Source organism: Sarcophilus harrisii, chromosome 1 (genome assembly GCF_902635505.1).
Source record: "Sarcophilus harrisii chromosome 1, mSarHar1.11, whole genome shotgun sequence".
NCBI classification, from domain to species: Eukaryota; Metazoa; Chordata; class Mammalia; order Dasyuromorphia; family Dasyuridae; genus Sarcophilus; species Sarcophilus harrisii.
In genome coordinates, this window is record NC_045426.1 from 60,422,429 (window position 1) to 60,441,895 (window position 19,467).

General features: G+C 39.4%; 1 protein-coding gene across 3 annotated transcripts in view; it reads right to left on the reverse strand.

Moving 5' to 3' along the window:
* Positions 1–19,467, reverse strand: part of IQSEC1 (IQ motif and Sec7 domain ArfGEF 1) — a 741,922-nt gene that overhangs the window by 278,217 nt on the left and 444,238 nt on the right. For all 3 annotated transcript variants that reach the window (XM_031945892.1, XM_031946046.1, XM_031946101.1), the window contains one exon: positions 18,683–18,793. In XM_031945892.1, coding sequence (XP_031801752.1) covers positions 18,683–18,793 — 111 coding nt within the window. The remainder of the gene's footprint in view (positions 1–18,682; positions 18,794–19,467) is intronic.

Consider the following 19,467-nt stretch of genomic DNA (forward strand, 5'->3'; position numbering starts at 1 on the left):
TGTTATGATTATGATTATTATTATCATTTTTTCATTACCTCTCAAACTCATGAGAACTATGATGGCTGAAATTTCTCTTTACTCAATAACTCAAAATGAAAAGGATCTTTTTCAGATGGCTCCAAAGATGCTTCTGCCAGTTGCCATTCATATTACTGCCCATGGATGTCATTCAACTTGGGCTACAGTGAGTCTTTGGGACAATTCTGTTCTGAGCCAAGAATCTTTAAAGGGAAATTCCCATCCAGCTTGTTCAAGGAGGTAGGTCGTAGCCACCATCAATGCACTGGTATTGAGATTTTTTTCCCTTTCAAAATTATTCCTCTGTGAAAAAAGGAAATAAAAGATATTGACAAAGACAAGCCATTTCCCAAGCTGCTTTGAAATTACTCCAAATCTCCCATGGAAACTCTTCAGAATGTGACCCCAGGGAGTTTGGAGCACAATCTCAGGGACTCTTGTGAATGTCCTCTGTATGGAGCAGACCCAGACTGATGGGAAAGTCACAGCCAAGATATACAGAGAGAGAGAGGACAGAGAGACACTGAGAAACTGGAGAACAATGGATGCCAACAGAGAGATCGATGCTCAAGGAGAGACAACACTGAGAAGACTATTCAATTGGATTAATTCTCTTCCATCACCAAATACTACTAAAATACTAGAAATATCAGTGTGAATGTTAATGCCTGAAAGCCCTGCTACCAACTTTGGTTGATTCGCATTTCCAGGCTCTCTGAAATGATGCTTAGGGCTTTGTTTTTCTTAATGGAGGCACTATTGTAGGAATTAAATCAGTGCCTGAAATAGATTGTGAAATTCAGATCACCATTTCCCAATGGTCCTCCAATGACTCAACATTAGAACCTTTAAAAAGAGCAAATTAACCAAACTCAATTCAGTTCAACTCAAGCTGACAAAGATTTGTTGAGCACCTAAACATGTGCTCATCTATAAGGCACTATTAGGAGACAGAAAAGAAATACAAGATATAGTTCTTGTTTATAAGCAAGTCATCTCTCACAGGCAATATATACTGTAAAAATAACATTTAATATTTGTGGCAGCCCTGTTTGTAGTGGCAAGAAACTGGAAATTGAATGGATGCCCATCATTTGGAGAATGGCTGAATAAATTGTGGTATATGAATGTTATGGAATATTATTGTTCTGTAAGAAACAACCAGCAGGATGATTTCAGAGAGGCCTGGAGAGACTTACATGGACTGATGCTGAGTGAAATGAGCAGAACCAGGAGATCATTATACACAGCAACAACAAGATTATACGATCATCAATTCTGATGGACGTGGCTCTCTTCAACTATGAGATGATTCAAACTAGTTCCAATTGTTCATTGATGAAGAGAACCATCTACACCCAGAGGGAGAATCATGGGAACTGAGTGTGGTTCACAACATAGCATTTTCACTCTTGGTGTTGTTGCTTGCTTGCATTTTATTTTGCCTTTTTTTTTTTTTTTTTTTGCTGGTTTGATTTAATTTTTCTTGTGCAGCACAATAATTGTATAAATATGTATGCATATATTGGATTTAACAAAAAAGAAATAAAATAAAATAAACATAAATAAAGATAACACTTAAAAATTTAAAAACATTAAAAAGTCATGGAGACACTAAGTATTATTGGAGTCCAAAGGAGAGAATTATAATTATAAAACAGATTAGACATAGAAGAAGTTATACTTGAGCTGGGCCCTGAAGGATTAAAAAGGGAGCAGGAAGAAATTCTAGGCAAAGTTTGGGAAAAGTTTTAGCACAGATATAGAAGTCAAAATAAATAATGTCCTCATTTTAAGAGATGTTGAGGGGACTTGGTTTGGCTGAATGGTAGTGTTTGTGTAAGGAATGATGGATAAGTAGAATTGATTGGACAAATACAGCATGGTCAGATTTTAGAGGGTCTTGAAAAGCAGTCCGAGAAGTTTGAATTTGATTCTCCAGGGGATGGGAAATCATTGGGACAGTTTCTAAGAAGGCACATGACATCTTAAGGAATGATCTTTTTAGGAAGATTAATCAGGTACAGTATGGATTAGAGAGGGGAAGAAACTGGAAGTAGAAAGTCTAGTTAGGACAAGCTAATGTAATAATCTGGAGGTGGGCTTATTTTCAAGTATGGAGCACTGAGAATGAAGAAATGGAGGTAATACTTATTTCCTAAAAGTTGATTGATTCATATTTCATAGAACCATGGAACTATGGAGCTGGAAGGAATATTTCAGGTCATCTCATCAAACATCATTATTTTTAAATAAAAAAAATTAAATTTATGGTTTCTTTTGTTTTACATAATCTATGTTTTCTGAATATATTGCCTCTCTCAGAGAACTACATTTTATAACAAAGGACAAGAAAGGAAAAAAAAACACAAACTAATTTAGCAGTGTTAACCAGAATATTAATCAAACCCAGCACAAATACCCACTTTACAAAGTATCTTAGTGTAATTTTAAGCTGATAGCTAATAGCTTTAAAATGAACTAAGACTTTTGGGACACCCTATATGGTATTTCATTGTTCTCTACCTCTGTAAGAGAGAAAGAAGCTTTACTCTCAAATCTTTTTTTTTTTTTTTTTTTTTGGAGTCGTTTAGTCCTCACAAATTCATAGTATAGTTTCAATTCCAATCTTAATTCCTAGATGAGAAAACGGTGAATTCTGAAGATCAGAAAGTTAGCCATTCTATCCTTCTGCATCTCTTCCAATATCTATTTTTATGTGGGTGCACAGAACAATATGGAGGACAGCCATTCTGACATCTCAGGGGCAAGTAAGGCTCAAAGACCAAAGGACCAAGTTTATGCACTGAATTCTGTGCCCATCTCATGTGAATGAGCTGTTACCCTACTCTGCCTGAAACCCCAAAATCAACCCAGATGGAAGTCGAGAAGACAGAGTTGACAACTTTGCAACACAGAGCTGAGAATGTGAAACCTCCCCTTAGTGCTGATGAACAGTGCTGACAGCCAGAGGCTGCCATCTGCAAGACTCCGGTCAGGAATGGGAAGGGACCATGGTGGGGAGGGAGAGCCATAAATAGAGAAGTTACCCCTTTCTACAAAATTACAGAATGGTAGGCTTAGATAACATTTTAAAGCGCATCTAACCCGACACCCTTCATTTTATAGTTGAGCAACACCCAAATCTCACAAAAGCAAAATGATTTATCCAAAGATAACACAGCAAATTAGTGCCAAGATTTGGATCTAAAATGAAGATCTCCTGACTCTATTCTGCACTATTTTCGTGATGTCGGGTCACAGCAATAGAGATTCTGCCTAGGATCCATATAAATGGGAGTTTGACTTGGGTGTTTTGTGACAAAACACTGATCAGGAATGTGTATTGTTCAGTTGTGTCCTATTCTTCATGACTCCATATATATATATATATATATTTTTTTTTTTTTTGGCAGAGATATTGGAGTGGTCTGCCATTTTCTTCTGCAGCTCACTTTACAGATGAGGAACAGAGGCAAATAGGAGCAGGTGATTACCCAAGGTCACATAGTAAGTGCCTGATTTCAATCTGCAAAGATGAGTCCTCCTAATTTCTGGCTTGGTATTCTGTCCACTGTGCCGCTTAACAAAAATGCAACCAAACTAAATGATATACCCTAAATGGGAATGAACCCCATTGCTTTGCTTTACTTCAAACTGCATCTCAAATTATTTTCTTAAACTGGAACCTGAATAAAATCTTAGAAAAACTTTCAAAACACTAATGAACAAAAATGAATCAAAACTAATTCAATGATAACGTGTATAAAACACTTTACAAACTTTTATAAGGCACTTTAAAAAGTACTGCATAAATGTTAATCATGATTATGCTATTATTATTTCCACAGGATCAGGGAATCATAGATTTAGAGAGGAAAGAGACCAAAGGGACCATTGAATCCAAACCCTTTATTTTATAGAGGTGGACATTGAGGCCTGGAGAGGTTCAATTCAAATTTAATTGAACAAACATTCATTCATTAATGAATCAATCTACATTCATTAAGTGTTTACCAAGGCTAGCTACTGGGCTGAGTGGGGAATACAAAGACCAAAATGAAATCAGTTTTTTGCATTCAAGGAGAAAACATTTGAAATCTGCTTACATTTTTAAGCATGGCCTGTGGATAGTCAACCTTGGCTTCAGGCAGTCGACTTAAGTCAATTAGAATTTATTTATTTATTTTTCTCAATAGTATTTTATTTTTCCAAATACATGTAAAGATAGTTTTCATTTTTATAATATTTTGAATTCTAATTTTTTCTCCTTCCCTCCCTTACCAGCCCCCTTCTCCCCAAGACAGCAAGCAATCCGATATAGATTATATATGTACAATCCTTTTAAACATATTTCCATATTTCTCATGTTGGACAAGAAAAATCAAACCTTTCTGAATCCAAACCTGGCTTTAGACACTTACTGGTGACATGACTCTGGGCAAGTCACTTCATCCTATTTGCCTCAGTTTCCTCATCTGTTAAATGAGCTGGAGAAAGAAATGGCAAACACTCCAATATCTTTGCCAAGAATACACAAATGAGATCATAAAGAATCATATATGACTGAACAACAATTCTCATTTTCTAAATCAGGTCTGTATTTAGGAGGCACACAAGAAAGTGCTAAGTTTAATTCAAATTCAACTCAACAAACATATGTAAGTGCCTAAAAATGTTCGTTGTGTTACGTTTACTTGTCAGTCATTCTTTCTTTTATTCATTCATTTATTCAACAGATATTTATGAAAATACCTTAGAGTCTACAGCTCTGTGTCAGCCACTCAGAGACAGGAAATTTGGATAATTCTAAGTTATCCATTTCTTTCCAAGCTGCACTCTATGTTTTCTCTGCCAGCCGCCAGATCTTCATCCTGAAGCCTCACTCCAGCCTTGGAATTCACAAAGGATAAGTACCTTCTACCCTTGCAACCTCCCAGATCTCTGATTGCAAAGCTCCTCTCAGAAATTCCACTTAAAGAAGGCTCCCAGGACAGTTATGTCCCATTTCTCTCCAGGCTATATTTTAGGCTCCCTCTCCCCTGCCTATAGCCTTTATAAGTCTCCCTCTCTGGCTCCCAGCTTCCTTTTTTGTGTTGTTTTCTCTCATTTGATTGTAAGCTCCTTGAGGGCAGGAACTACCTTTTATTTTTACACTTGAGGTTTGTCTTTCCAGCACTTAGCCTTATGTCTGGCACACAATAAGGGCTTAATAAGTGCATCACAAAATGTATCACAATTGTATACTTGAAAAAATATACTATTTTATGCACATGTAACTTTGGAACACTTGTCATTGTGCTCCATGTGCTCCAATAAGAAAGGGAGCCAAGCCCTCGACCTTATACTTAGAAACTTGGTAACCTCAGACAAAGCAAAAATTGACTCCTTTATGACATGGGAATTAGAGCCATTTGTTTACATTTGCAGGGGCCTTTTACAACCATCATCTCATAAGATCTTCATACTAATCCTTGGAAGGGAGCAGGGTCAGGATTATTAGAACATCTATTTGCCTGGTGTGTTGGTCCAGATAACCCTCTATTGACTGTGTATGCTGAGGTGAGTTGGTTGTAAAAGGCTGTCTTTGTTCCAAGGTACCGAGTTCTTTTGGACTGCTAGGCAATGCCCAAAAGGAGTCCAGATGATCTGATTTTGAATCCTGCCTCAAACACTTTCTGACTATGTGACTCTGGGCAAGTCATTTGGCAACTATTTGCCTCAGTTTCCTCATCTGTAAAATGGGAATCATAAGAGCACCTACCTCCCATTTTTTTAATGAGGAATAAATGAGATAACATATGTAAAGTACTTCCCAACTTTAAAGACTTATGTAAATGTTAATATTATTATGCTGTGCACCATTTTTTAAAAACAAAAATTGCTTATCTCTGCATTTATACAAACCAGGTGTTGTAGAACTGGGTTCCTCTGTTTTCTTTAGTCAAGCTCTAATGCTTAATTCTATTATCACTTAATTCTATTGCTTAATTCCTCTTTGGCCATTTCTCTGTGCAAACAACTGACGGATGTATTTGTGCTTACTCCTGGTGCTTACTTCAGAGAAACTGGGTTTGTTCCTTGAGTGGCGCTGGCCAGAACTGTCAATCTCAGACAGTGCAGATGCGTGTCCTGGTTAATGAATGACCCAATGACATCCACGCTCTTACTTATCTCAGAGATTGGGAGTCTAGGGAGCTGGGGAAGGACCCAGTGGCAGAATATTGTGTCTGTCTGCTCTGCCCAATAACTAGTCTGATCCATTAGGATGGATGTAACTCCTATCCCCAAGGGCACATTGTCCTAACAGAACCATTGACAATGTAAAGAAGGTATTGTAGTGTGGTTTTTAACTTGAGTTTGAATCGTGATTCTACTGCTCATTGGCTGTATGAACTTGCATAATCCATTTAGAAATCCTTATATTAATATGGAGTAATAATTCTAAGTTTTTTTTAAAAATTAAGCAAGGTTTTAGAGTTGAAAGTGACCTTCAATATTGTCTGTTTTTACAGATGAGGTAACCGAAACCTGGAGAGATAAAGTGACTTAGTCATAGTTATCAATGTAGTTAATGTCAGGATTGGGGCTAGAATTCAGGCTTCATGTTTCCAAGTCCATTGCTCTTTCTACCTATTGCTATTATTATGAATACCTACATTTAAACATATATCATATTTACATTATAGAGTCATAAATACATAAATTATAAGAATAATGATCAATTCCCAAAATTTATCATTTGCAAAGTATCTTTTATAAATATCATCTCTTTTGCATTTGTATCTGCCCGGCACACAGTAGGCACTTAATTATTGCTTTTTGATTGATTTTGAATATCACAGCAAGTCCATCAAATAGATACTGAAGCTTTTTTAGTCCCATTTTACAGATGAGAAAACCAAGGCTGAGAGTTTAAGTGGATTGTCTATATTCCTGTGCTTGGATCAGATGAGATGAAAACCAAGGTCCTCTTGATACCAAACCCAGGACCCTATCCATTATAACATTCTGCATGTCAATAACAATAACATTATTTAAATATAATTTGAATTTGAATATAAGAGCAGCCACCTTGAATTCAGTGATAGGTGATATCTTCATAGAAAGCTCTTACTGTTGAAGGTACCACCATGTCCCCTTCACCCAGGCTCATGACTTGGATGTCACATTTGACTCCTCAATTCTCAACCCTACATAACCAATCTGCTGCTGAGGCTTGTCAATTTTATCTTCATAACACACTTTGCAACCCTCCCTTCTTTCCTGGGATTCAGCCACCTCCTGCATCACTTCATCACTTGTCTACTGCTTGGTCTTCCTAGCACTCTCAAGTCCACCCCCTAATCACCTGTCAAAAATGAGTCTCTTAAAGAACAGGTCTGACCATGTCATATATCATATTTACATTATAGTCATAAATATATAAATTATAAGAATAATTATCAATTCCTAAAATTTATCATTTGCAAAGTATCTTTTATAAATATCATCTCTTTCCTTCCCTTTCTCTCCCACAAACCCTGTGACTTCCTATTACTTCCAGGATTAAGAATAAAATCCTCTATTTGATATTCAAAGACTTTGTAACCTGACACTGCCATCTTTCCAGGTTTTTTCTTTGATTGATTCCCTCCTGCTCTGCCCCTGATCCAATGAGACTGGTCTTTTTGCTATTCCTCTGTCTCCTGACTGGCCATTTTCACTGGTTCTCCTCCATACCTGGAATACTCTCCCCCTTCATCCCAGTATCTAAGCTTCCTGGCTTCTTTCAAGTTCCAACTAAAATCCCACCTTTTACAAAAGCCTTTCCTAATCGCTCCTAATCTTAGTACCTTCCCTCTGGAATTATATACAATCTGTTCTGCATATTGTATTTGTACATAGTTTTAAAATCTATCTTTCTCTTTTTTTTCTTTCTTTCTAGTGCTTTACATTTTTTAAAGAATAGAAACATGAAACTGCAAATGTACATCTTGCTCTCTTTTAAATATGTTATTATATAATCATCCCCTCTCACATTATTTGCATATTGCCTCTAACATACATCTTGTTATTCCTTTTAAATATATAATAAAGTTATTATGTAAACCCCTACATTATTTGCATATTGCCTCTATCATTAATCTATGAGTTCTTTGAGAACAGGAATTGTCTTTTACTTTCCTTTGTACCCCCAACACTTAGCACACAGTAAGAGCTTTATAAATGTTTAATTAACCCGACTCAAAGCTGGATGCTTTGGGAAGTTGAAGAATAAACTCTTTCCCCGTGGTTGATGGGTAGAAGACCAGCCCACTAGGCTTGAGCCTTTATAGGCCAGAGACAGCACGCTTTAGGCATTTAAGTGCTAGAAAAACACTTTAGGTAATCTCCAAGGAACATCCTAGCATAAAATCTCATCATCTGTGCATGGCAAGTGAATTAATTGGAGGTTAGGCAGGATTAACACAACTCTCCAGTTGCGGGGGGAGGGGGGGGGAGAGGGGGTCCAATTCAGGGGCTATGAAAAACTGGTTCAATGATAGGAATATAAATACCTTGATACTTGGCTTAATTCTCATAAACATCTCATAAATCCTAAGTCCTCATTTTCCCCTTTTCTAGGATGAGGGGGCTAGACAGAAGATTCTCTGGGGATTCTCCTGGCTTGAATAGCCAATAATTCAACGGGGCCCATAATGCGAGGAGACCCTTTCTCTCCCATACTCCCTTTTTCTTCCAGGGAAAGGGGTTCACGGTGCTGTTCTAAACAGGACACTTTGCGTTTCTGAATGGCTAGGACCAAAAAATTCTCGTAGACTCTGGGAAGGCACTCCCCAGCTGCTGGTTCTTATCAGACAGTGAGTGCTGCCTGCCACCCACCATCTTCCCACTCAGTCCATTCCAAAACATCCCAAACCTTCCTGGCAAAAGAAAAGTGCATTTCTGCTATTGCATCACACACATCCAGAGCAACTGCTTTCCTCGAGTATTATCGGAGTTACACACTCTACGGGGGTGGGTGTGAGGGGGGGTGGGGGGTGGAGAGGCAAGGACAGGTGCTGTCAAATCAACAGTCATTCACTGGTGGATGGAAAAGCCTCCCTAGCACATAGATTGCTTTTGTTAGCATTCAAAGGCCCCCATCCCAGAAACAATGGCAGCAAATGTCTCCATAGGATTAAAAAAAATTAAAAATCCTCCCTCATTGATTTGCATCAGGTGCTCTGGCTTCGTGTTGCTATAAGACAAAGAGACATCAATAGGAGAGAGAATAAGACATATGATGATAAAATGAGAGCCATCTCCAGCTGCAACTTTCCATATTGAATTTTCTGTCCCTTCTGAATGAGAATTCCAAAATGGCATCCTGATTCATAGGCCCGAAGGGCTGCAATACAAGGATCCCTGCAAGGGACTCTCAATTAACTGGAACTCGGGAATACAGGATTTAGAGCTGAAAAGGACCTTAGAGACTGCATAGTATAATGCTTCCATTTTACAAGATGAAGCAACTGAAATTCAGAGTGAACTTGGAGACAGGATGACTATTGGCTCTTACCCAGACCAAATCGTGGAATTTCTCTGATCTCCAATGGTCTCTATAAAGCAGGTAATTCCCCCCCTCCCCAAGTTGTGTCCTTTAGTCTCTTTGCAAACCTTATAACATTATATAAATGTGACGTTAGTATTCTGCTATCAGTTTTCCCCCCATGGTAAATGGCAGGTTTGTGCAAAGTCACAAAGCCAGAAAGTGCCAGAGCCACATATCAGGTTTCAAATCAAGGATTTTCTTTGCTTCTCTAGGTTGCCTCTGGTTCAAAAGAGAATCCTCTACAGAGAAATGCTTTGAAAACTGGTTAGCCTGCTCTCCAAATGTACGGCCTTACAGGATCACAGACATAGAATTGTAAGGGTTCTCAGAGGCTGGAATCCAACCTTCTTATTTCAGACACACAATTGTAGGAACCTGAGGCCTCTGCAGATGAAGTGGTCACGCATGGGCACACAGGTAGTAAGCATCTGAGGTGGGGTATGAATCCTAGTCCTTTGAAAATCAATCATAAAAAAAAATCAAACTCAGATCTGGGATCTGGTACCCAAATCAAATGCACATTATTAAATCTTGTATTAGACTCAGTACTGATTCAGTCCAATATCCTTCTCACCTTTTATTTCCATCTAGTATATATCTACAAGTTCAAGATGAAGATGTTAATATTTTGAAATAACCTCAATTATTAAACTAAGATTCTAAACTCAGGCATTCAATAACAAGCACACACACACAGATATACATATAAATGTTGCACCAATGTTTATCAAAGGGTTAAACCAACATGATTACAAAAGAAACCATCTGTGGATCAACACTGGTATTATTATGAGACCAAATTGTTCTTGACTACTCACTGTGTGCCCCAAATGTGCTTGGCATAGGACCTGTCCCCTAACATTTGGGGACTCTCCAAAAAGCAGATTTGGAAGTGGTTAAGTTTGGAGATGCTCACAACATTTCCCTATCATCTTCATCTAGACAGTACAACAACTCATTTATCGGGCATTTATTCTGTATCAGATCCTATCCTAGATGTTATAGGGACATATGAAACTTTTCTTATGTCCTCCAGATGTTTATAATACAAGAAAGAAAGCAAACATATAAACAAGTCCACAAGAACATAAATGACAAAAAATAAATAAGTCAACCAAAGTCTCTTTGTCTTATAGCAACACGAAGCCAGAGCACCTGATGCAAATCAATGAGGGAGGATTTTTAATTTTTTTTTAATCCTATGGAGACATTTGCTGCCATTGTTTCTGGGATGGGGAATGCTAACAAAAGCAATCTATGTGCTAGGGAAGCTTTTCTGTCCAGCAAAAAAATAAAAGTCAACTACAAAAGGTAAGCGGAAGTTATTTAGTATTTTCAAAATAATAAAGGCACACTCTAGGAGAGCCTCTTGGTCTTTTTTGAAATTATAGACAAATGGGAACCAGAGAAAAGAGGAGGGAAGATTTCTTGGGTCCTATGCAGAAGCTGCTTTCTTCTCATAGAAAGGAGGGGGTTTAGGAAACTTCATCTCCCAGAGATCTCTTGGGAAAAGCTTGGAACTGACAATTTGAACAGCTAATAAACAGAAAATTTTTCTGCATGGGATACACACGGCAATACTAGGGCCGAGGGAAGTCATTTAGTATTTCTGTCTGAAGCTCACCAAGGCAGGCACTGATTTATTCTGTCTTTTCCTCTCCCTCCTGCCTCTTAGGGCGGACCTTAGAAAAATACAGGCCATTGGTTTGAAAACAACAAAGTCCAGAAGAAAGAAGCGACCATATTCTGACAAATTCCTGGAAAGCCCAATTCACACAGGCAGCATTTTTAAGGCAACTTCCTTTGGCAACAGGAAATTCAATTCAATTAAACAAACATCATTCAGGCATATCCTGCCAAAGATCATTAATCAGTTGCTTCAAAACACAATAGTAGGTGAAAAGGGCCAGTTAATTTCCTAAGAATAATGTTAAAAATGGGCACTCAGCTAAAACAATAAATATAACCATCACTAGTGTTTATATAACACATTAAATCATGAAGAACAATTTACATGTTATACCATTAGATCCTCACAATAATCTTGTTAATAAGGGACTGTTATTATCTCTCTTTTTTCAGAGGATTAAAACCCAGAGTTTCATAGGACTAATAAGTATTTGGGGGAAGAGAAGGGAAGAAATAGTTGTTAAGCACCTACTATGTGTCAGGCATTGCTGTAAATTTTGCACATATCTCGGTCTATTCTCACATAAATCCTGTTGGGGAGGCACCAGCAAATGTCTGAGATTTTTCTAAGCAGCTAGGTGGAACAGTGAATAGAGCACCAGATCTGATGTCAGGAAAAGCTGGGTTCAAATGTGACCTCAGACAGTTAATAGCTGTGTGACCCTGGACAAGTCACTTAACCCTGTTTGCCTCAGTTTCTTCACCTGTAAAAATGATCTGGAGAAGGAAATATTTTTCTAAGAAAATCTCAAATGGGGCCACAGAATCTGACATGACTGAAAAACAACTGAACAAAAACTTTCTAATGGTCCAGCATTTAACCCACAGCACCCTAAGTGCATTTGAATCCTTCCAATCCAAAGTTTCTTCACTATTAGACCAACACCTTCTCCATTGCATCATCTAACTGCCTTTCTACTCAAGTCATTCCAAACCCTCCTCCAGAATCTGTCACGGTGATTTTCCTAAAAATAAGTCTGACAATCGCTTCCTCTAGGGGTTCTCTATTACTCTGTGAGATTAAATAACAATCCCTTTGTATTTAAAGTCCTTCACAATCTGGCCTCAAGTTACCAATCTATACTCTTATTATACGTAACTCCCTTTTCCATCTACTACAATCCATTCAACGCAGTCTTTCTGTTCCTCATTTATAATACTCTCTAGGTAACCCTGTCCATTGTGCTGGGGAATAATGGCTTGCTGCTGTCATGTTTTGAAGGAGCCACCCTTGGCAAGACAATGACTTGACTTCTTTCTTTCTGTGTTTTTATCTTCTCAACTAGACTGTAAACAAGGGATCAGGGATTCTACAGAAGGGGAAAGAGTCTTAATTAGACGCAAAGAGACCTGGGTGGTAGATCTGGCTTCTCTTCTTCCTGTAAAATGATGGACTTGGATTAAGTGATATTTAAGGTCTGTGATTAAATCTGTGATTCCAAGATCCCTCATAGTAACTCACATGGTACCTTGACTTCAACTAGTTCAAGCCTTATAGAGCTAGCAAAAAAAGGAATCCTGAGCTTAGATGAACTGGGTTTACATCTTAGCTCTGCTACTTAGGACTTGTGTAGTGACCTGTGTACAGCTCATATACCTTCACTGGGGCTAAGTGTCTCATATGTAAACATAAACCCCTTAAAGGTTTCATTTCTTTGTGGCCCCAGCATGTAGTAGGCATTTAAAATGTTCCAGGTACATGGTAGGTATTTAACAAATGCTTGTTGATCGATTAAGTTAAGGGGAGTGGGCTTAATTTCTTCAAGTTCTCTCCCAACTCTCCCAATCTCCAATCCTGTGACTCCCAGATCTGTGATGTTTTCTTGACATTACTTCCTTTCTTTCAAGATCATGTTCCCTCCCTACTACCCATCCAACCCCCTTACACACTCAAATATGTATAGGTACAAATCTACAGTATAATTTTCAGACCCTCTGCCCAGACCAGAGACTCAGGGGAAAAGGGTTATAGATTAGAGACTGTAAGGATTTGCCTTCTCTGATTTATAAATATATGTTTATACATATATGATGTTATACACACATGTAAACACATACAGACACACAGGCTCATATCCCTGCTAAAAACCAACACTCCTATTGAAAATGTGGGTGCAGACAAATGCTACCCCTTTTTGTCAATTAACTAGTTGCCCTTCAGAAAACAGCCCAACTTTTCGTGTTTAAAATGCAGCATGTAACACACCCATTAAAAGTTCAGTTACTGTATTAACTGGTAATAAAAATCTAGCCTCTAGCTAAAATCTGATACTAGGTTAACCTTAATTAGGCCAGCATTAATTAAGCTGTCTAACAAGTAGTGGTCTATGTCTTAGAAGGCTGTAAGCATGTTTGATTAAGAAATATGTTCTCAAAGTCTTGTTGCATTTTTTCTTTCTTTTTGGTTAATAAAATTTCCCATGCTCTCTTCTTATTCCTTTAACTCCACAAATTACTTAGGGGCTGCCATGAGCATGAATAAATGGTTAACAGTCATTTACTATGACATAAGAGTTCTTTTTTTTTTTTTTTTTTTTTTTTACAGAGAAAGACATTGAGTTTGATGACTTTATAACTTGTCTTTCCCCCTCCCTATAATAAAATTTAGTGTCATCTGGTCTAACTCCATTTCACAGGTAAAGAAACTAAGTGATGTGATCGAAATCACAGAGGGATTTAGTGGTAGAATTGCCATGTATCCCATCCCTTTCCATCTAACCTCTGCCCAAGAGTTCACATAGCCCCAAAGCAGAGTAGAACAAAGTGATGGAGAAGCTGGTCTTCTGGAGGAAGGCGAGGCAGGATGATCAATTCCTATAGCCAATCAGTTATCCAAATCCCTCTTGTTTCCGACCAGCAGGAAGCATCCATTAAGAATATCCATCAGCAACATAATGGATATGATTGAGGCATTTGGCTCACGAAATAGTAATAACAATAATGATAACAAAGAATCAACAACAAAAATCTTTATCTCCCCAGATATTTAAAGGGATCAATTACCAACAGTGGTTTGATTTAGGATGTAGGACCTCAACTCTTAAAGGGAACTTAGGGGTCATCTTATCCAACTCACTTATTTCACAGAAGGGGGAAACCATATTTGGCATGAACCTATTTCTGGGAAGGAAGTAAATGGCCCTGTTTTGAGGTTCACTTCTCAAAAACCTTTGGTTTTTCATTTACTTAGAGCTGTGTGACCTGGATCAAGTGCCTTCATCCTCACTTTGTCAGTTTTTATCCATGTGATCTTGGTAGGTCAATAACACTCTCTAGGGTTTTAGTATCTGTAATAGGAGGGGGGTGGGCTAGACAACCTTTGGGGTCACTTTAGATCTAAATGCATGATCCTGTGATCCTCCATTTGCTAACTGGGAAAGTCACATCCTCACTGGATATCCATCAGCTTTTGCTCAGGGACTGGAAGTCATTGGAGTCCCATCCAACACTAACTCTATGATTTATTAACCTTTGGGTCTTTGTTTCTTCCTCTGTGAAATGAAAGACTTGGGTTAGATTCGTTTTATGGACACTTCTAGCTTTCAATTTAATTCATCAGGAATTTATTAAGTACTTATTATGTACCAAGAACTGTGATAAATGTTTGGGATTTAAAGATGGTGGTGAGCAAAATAAACATAGAAAATTAAATTAAAAAAATACAAAACAAAACATACAAGGACAGCTAAGTGGCACTGGGCTTGAAATCAGAAAGATCCATGTTCATGAGTTCAAATTTAGCCTCAGACACTTACTAGCCATCTAAGTAAGGCTAAGTAAGTCAGTTAGCTCTGTTTGCCTCAGTTTCCTCATTTGTAAAATGAGCTGGAGGAGGAAATGGCAAACCACTCCAGTATCTTTGCCAAGAAACCCAAAATGGGGTCATGAAGAGTCAGACACAATAGAAACAACTGAATAAAAGAACAATATATACAAATCCCCTTGGATCAGGGCTCTAGTAACTCAAGGTTTCTTATATAACTCCAAGGTTATCTTGGAAGGAAAATGAGTGATCTATAAAATAGAAGCTTAGACAAAGGCATGGAGAAGGGAGATGGGACATCATGTATGGGAAACAGCATCAGGTGTGTTTGATTAGACAATTGATTATGTGAAGAGAAGTGATATATAAGAAGACTTATTTTATATTTATATAGAGTAGGACAGAAGCAGGCTATGAAGGGCTTTAAAAGAGAAACAGGAGTTGTATTTTTATTCACAACAGGAAACACTAGAACTTTGAGAGCAGGGCAGTAACATGGTCATGGGTATTAGGAATATTAATTTGGAGACCGATTGGGAGGCTACTGTAATAGCACAGATGAAGGCTGGGAGTCTAGGGTGGGGCTGTGTGAGTGAAGAGATTGGGGCAGACTCAAGATACACTGTGTTCTTAAATTTAAAATTCATTTCCATTTATATGCCCGGCATTGATTGGTTTGGGATCTAAGGAGAGACATGGCTGCTACCCTCCAGGAATTTAGAGGTGAGTTGGCAAGGACAAGACACACACCCACACACATGAAGCACAGAATAATCAAGTGCTGGGAGCTATGCTATAGACCATAATTTCAGGAGACAGAGAAAAGAGAAATCAGTATGGGTTTGAATGGCCATAAGACTTCTTGAAGAAAGTAATAATTAAGACAGATGGGATTTGGGGTGTTGAACAGGAAAAAGAACTATAATCCAGGTAGAACAAAAGTATACTTAGGAGGAAGCTAGAACACACTGGACAGTGACCAGGACAGTGAGGTACTCCAGTGAATAGAGTTCAAATCTGGCTTCAGACACTATCTGTGTCTGTGTGACTCTGGCCAAGTCATTTAAACCTATTTGCCTCAGTTTCCTCATCTGTAAAATGAGCTGGAGAAGAAAATGGTCAAACATTCCAGTATCCTTACCAAGAAAACCCCAAATGGAGTCACCAAGAGTCAGACAAGACCAAAACATTTGAACAAAGATAGTGACCACTTATTGATTGCACAATTTCCTTTCTTGAACCTCAAATTTTTCTTTTGTAAAAGGGGGAGCTTGGTTTCCCTTTACTTCCAAATCACAGCACAGTTCAGTGGAAAATAGCATTGGATTTAGAGTCAGGGGATCCAGATTCAAATCCTGATTCACTACCCAAATGATCCAAGGCAGATCGTATACTCTTGAGGGCACAGTTTTTTAATTTGTTTAAGGGGAAAAAGGGGAATGAAATTGAATAAGATGACCTTTAATTAAGGCTCTTCAAGTTCCAAATCTGGAATTCTATAAAATGTATTTAAGCCCCAGTTTCCTTCTCTGCAACATGAGGGTAATAATACTTGTTCTATTTACACTATCATCAAGACCAAATGCAAAGATGGATGTGTGAAAGTATGTAAAGCAGTTTGTAACCTATATGAAGGTGCTATCCAAAGGCGAATTAGAATATGATATAAAAAGCGAGACTTAGGTATAAAGATATTCCCAGCCTTCCCTTCTCCAGGTCTTTCAATAATATCTTCACCTGCCCCATAACCAGGTGCACACCTACCCAGTGCGAATTCGCCTACTGCTAATTGACACTGGTTCTTAACCCCAGTTCATGGTGTTTCCACAGAGTATTGGAAAATCTGTTTCTCTTAGCAATGGAAGCCCCATGAGGAAGGGTTTACTATCCATTTCTATAAATACAGCCAAGGCCTTGTCAAAAGGAAGTACAATCCAAAGCTTTCTGTTCACATAAACAAACAAACCCCGAGGCTTTTCCATGAGGGTGGGAAAAAAAAAAATAACACCCTGCACAAAAATTGCACCGAAATATAATAGCAAATCCCAGTCTCAGCGAGGTTCATCACAAACAGGGCTCCTATCACCCGCCTACTGACTCAGCACCTGAGGCATGTTTATAACTCCATTCACACATACTTGAACTAGACAACTTATAAAGCCAGCCAAGTAAAGATTTGTGATCAAAGGCAAGAGGGGACCATGTTTGTTAGGGTCTGGCTCATTTTTTTCCCCCATCCATTCATTCTGTTTCATGATATTAGTTCACAAACCCTGAAAATGCCCAAATCCCAGAAAGGACGAGGAAATGGGTCTCTTCCCTTAATGCTAGATAGCCATTAGCAGAGCTGGGCTCCTTCCTGCCTTTCAAAGAGCAGAAGATCTCACCTTCAGGGCCTGAAATTGGACCTGATAGGGTATAACCAGCCCTGGGCCTCACTCTGTAATTTGCACTGCTTTGGATTCTTGCTCTTAGCTGGCTTCCTTCATTTCCCACTGAGATAGGATATTTTGGGGGTAATTGAAGTGGCCCAAAATAGCAGCTAGGAATTGGCAAGTCATGGTGGAGCAGCCAGAAGCTTTGGGGAGAGGTGCCGGCTGTGACCCTTAAGGCAGGGTCTCCCAGTGGACATAATAAGGGAAAGTAGTCAGGCCAGGGTAAGCTTTGGTGGGTCCCAAGCCAGGACACAGATCAAATAAAAAACAGCGATCTTTCCCCACCGCCGTATCTATTCATATTTGTCAGCTACCCAAGAAGGACATATTAGAGTATTAGGCGGCTGGCTGGGAGGCTTAGGACTTAATCCCCTCTGGCCCCCACAGGGACACCTCCTAATGAAACAGGAGGCTTAGGTTTCCATAAATACTCCAGCTGCGTGATGTCACCAGCACAATGCAAACTTTAACAACCTTTCCGAGGCTTCAGAACCCCCGCTCCCCAGTCCAGCAGGGCAGCAGCCGGTGCAAAGAGCCCCCGAAACTCAGAAACAAAATATGACACGCCAGCAGCCTCTGCTGCAGGGTTGGAACTGCGGACATGTCCTGGTTTTGAGACAAACCCTTCGCCCCCCGGAGTAGGGGGTGGGGGTGGGTGAGACCAGAGCCATTCCACATCCACAGTCCAGAGCCTTCCGCCCAATACAATACCAACAATACGTCCCAGCCGGAGCAGGCAGCGTCGCGGACCTCTCAGAGGCTGAGGAGGCTTTTAATGAGCAGCTATTTCGTACCAGAAAACAAAAGCAACACGGGAACAATATTTAAATTTAAAATAATGGAGAGATCTCCTCCCGCAGGACTGGGAATCTAAGTCAGGGGGACGGGGCAGAGAAGCAGTTTTGAGTTTGGCACGCTGATTCATTCTCACCCTCACCATCCTCAATCCTACTATCACAGGCTTAACCCCACAGTGGTACGAATGCCCACAGGTCAAGTCACATGCCAATTAACAGCACCAATAGTCCAAGCTGCAGTACCGCCGCTGCTGAAAAGAGACCTTTATGCTCCCATTGCCGCACCCTAAAACACCACATCAGTTCGCCCATGGTGTACCTCCAACCCCTTCTCCCTCTGATAATCCATGGTATTACTCCCAGGTGCTGGGCTCCCAGCTCAGAGAAGAAACATACTCACAAATAACACCTTCTACAAGCCATCCTGTGTGTGGGGTGTTTTTTTTCCCCTTCTCTCTCTTGCTCTTTTTCTGTCTTGTTATGATAAACCGGAGGTAGGGTAGAGGTCACTCTGGCAAGAAGTAAAAAAAAAAAAAAAAAAAAAGATAAAAATTCACATTCAGAGTGTGAACACCCTCATTCAGTCTCAGCCTGGGAGAATGACACAGAGAAGCCAGCGAGTCTATGATGCAAGGAGCATCAAACATGCATCAGATGAACCTGGGACCAAGAGGTTACGCTCTGCCCAGGAGCCAGGGAGGAAGATTAGATAGAGAATGAGCGGGCCAGCAGACATCAAGCCTGGATGGTGTGATCTAGGCTGGCTTTCTGCTACCTAGGAACACCTCCGAGCCTTCCTTTTTTTTTTTTTTTTTTTTTCTTTCCTCCCTTCCCCACGCAGAATGTGGGGGATAAAAAAAAAAGGAAGAGGAGGGGAGAGAGAAATTGCCTTTAGGTTTTAGCTCACAGTCAGCAGTCAGAGGAGTGACTGGGGAGATGGTAGCATTCACCATCACAGAAGGAGCAACGTAGTACAGTCCAAAGAGGACCAATCGCCTTGGCTTCCGTCTCCATAGCAACGGCAGCATCCGTAGCGGCAAATCGTATTCCCTCCTGGCTGCAAAGTCAATTTATAGTCACATACTATTCTGTGAACTGATAAGGCAGCAGGGCTACAGCAGGGACTAGCCAGATAGAGCAGGAATAGAAACAAGGCACGCTAGACTGAGAATGTCAGTGCTGTCC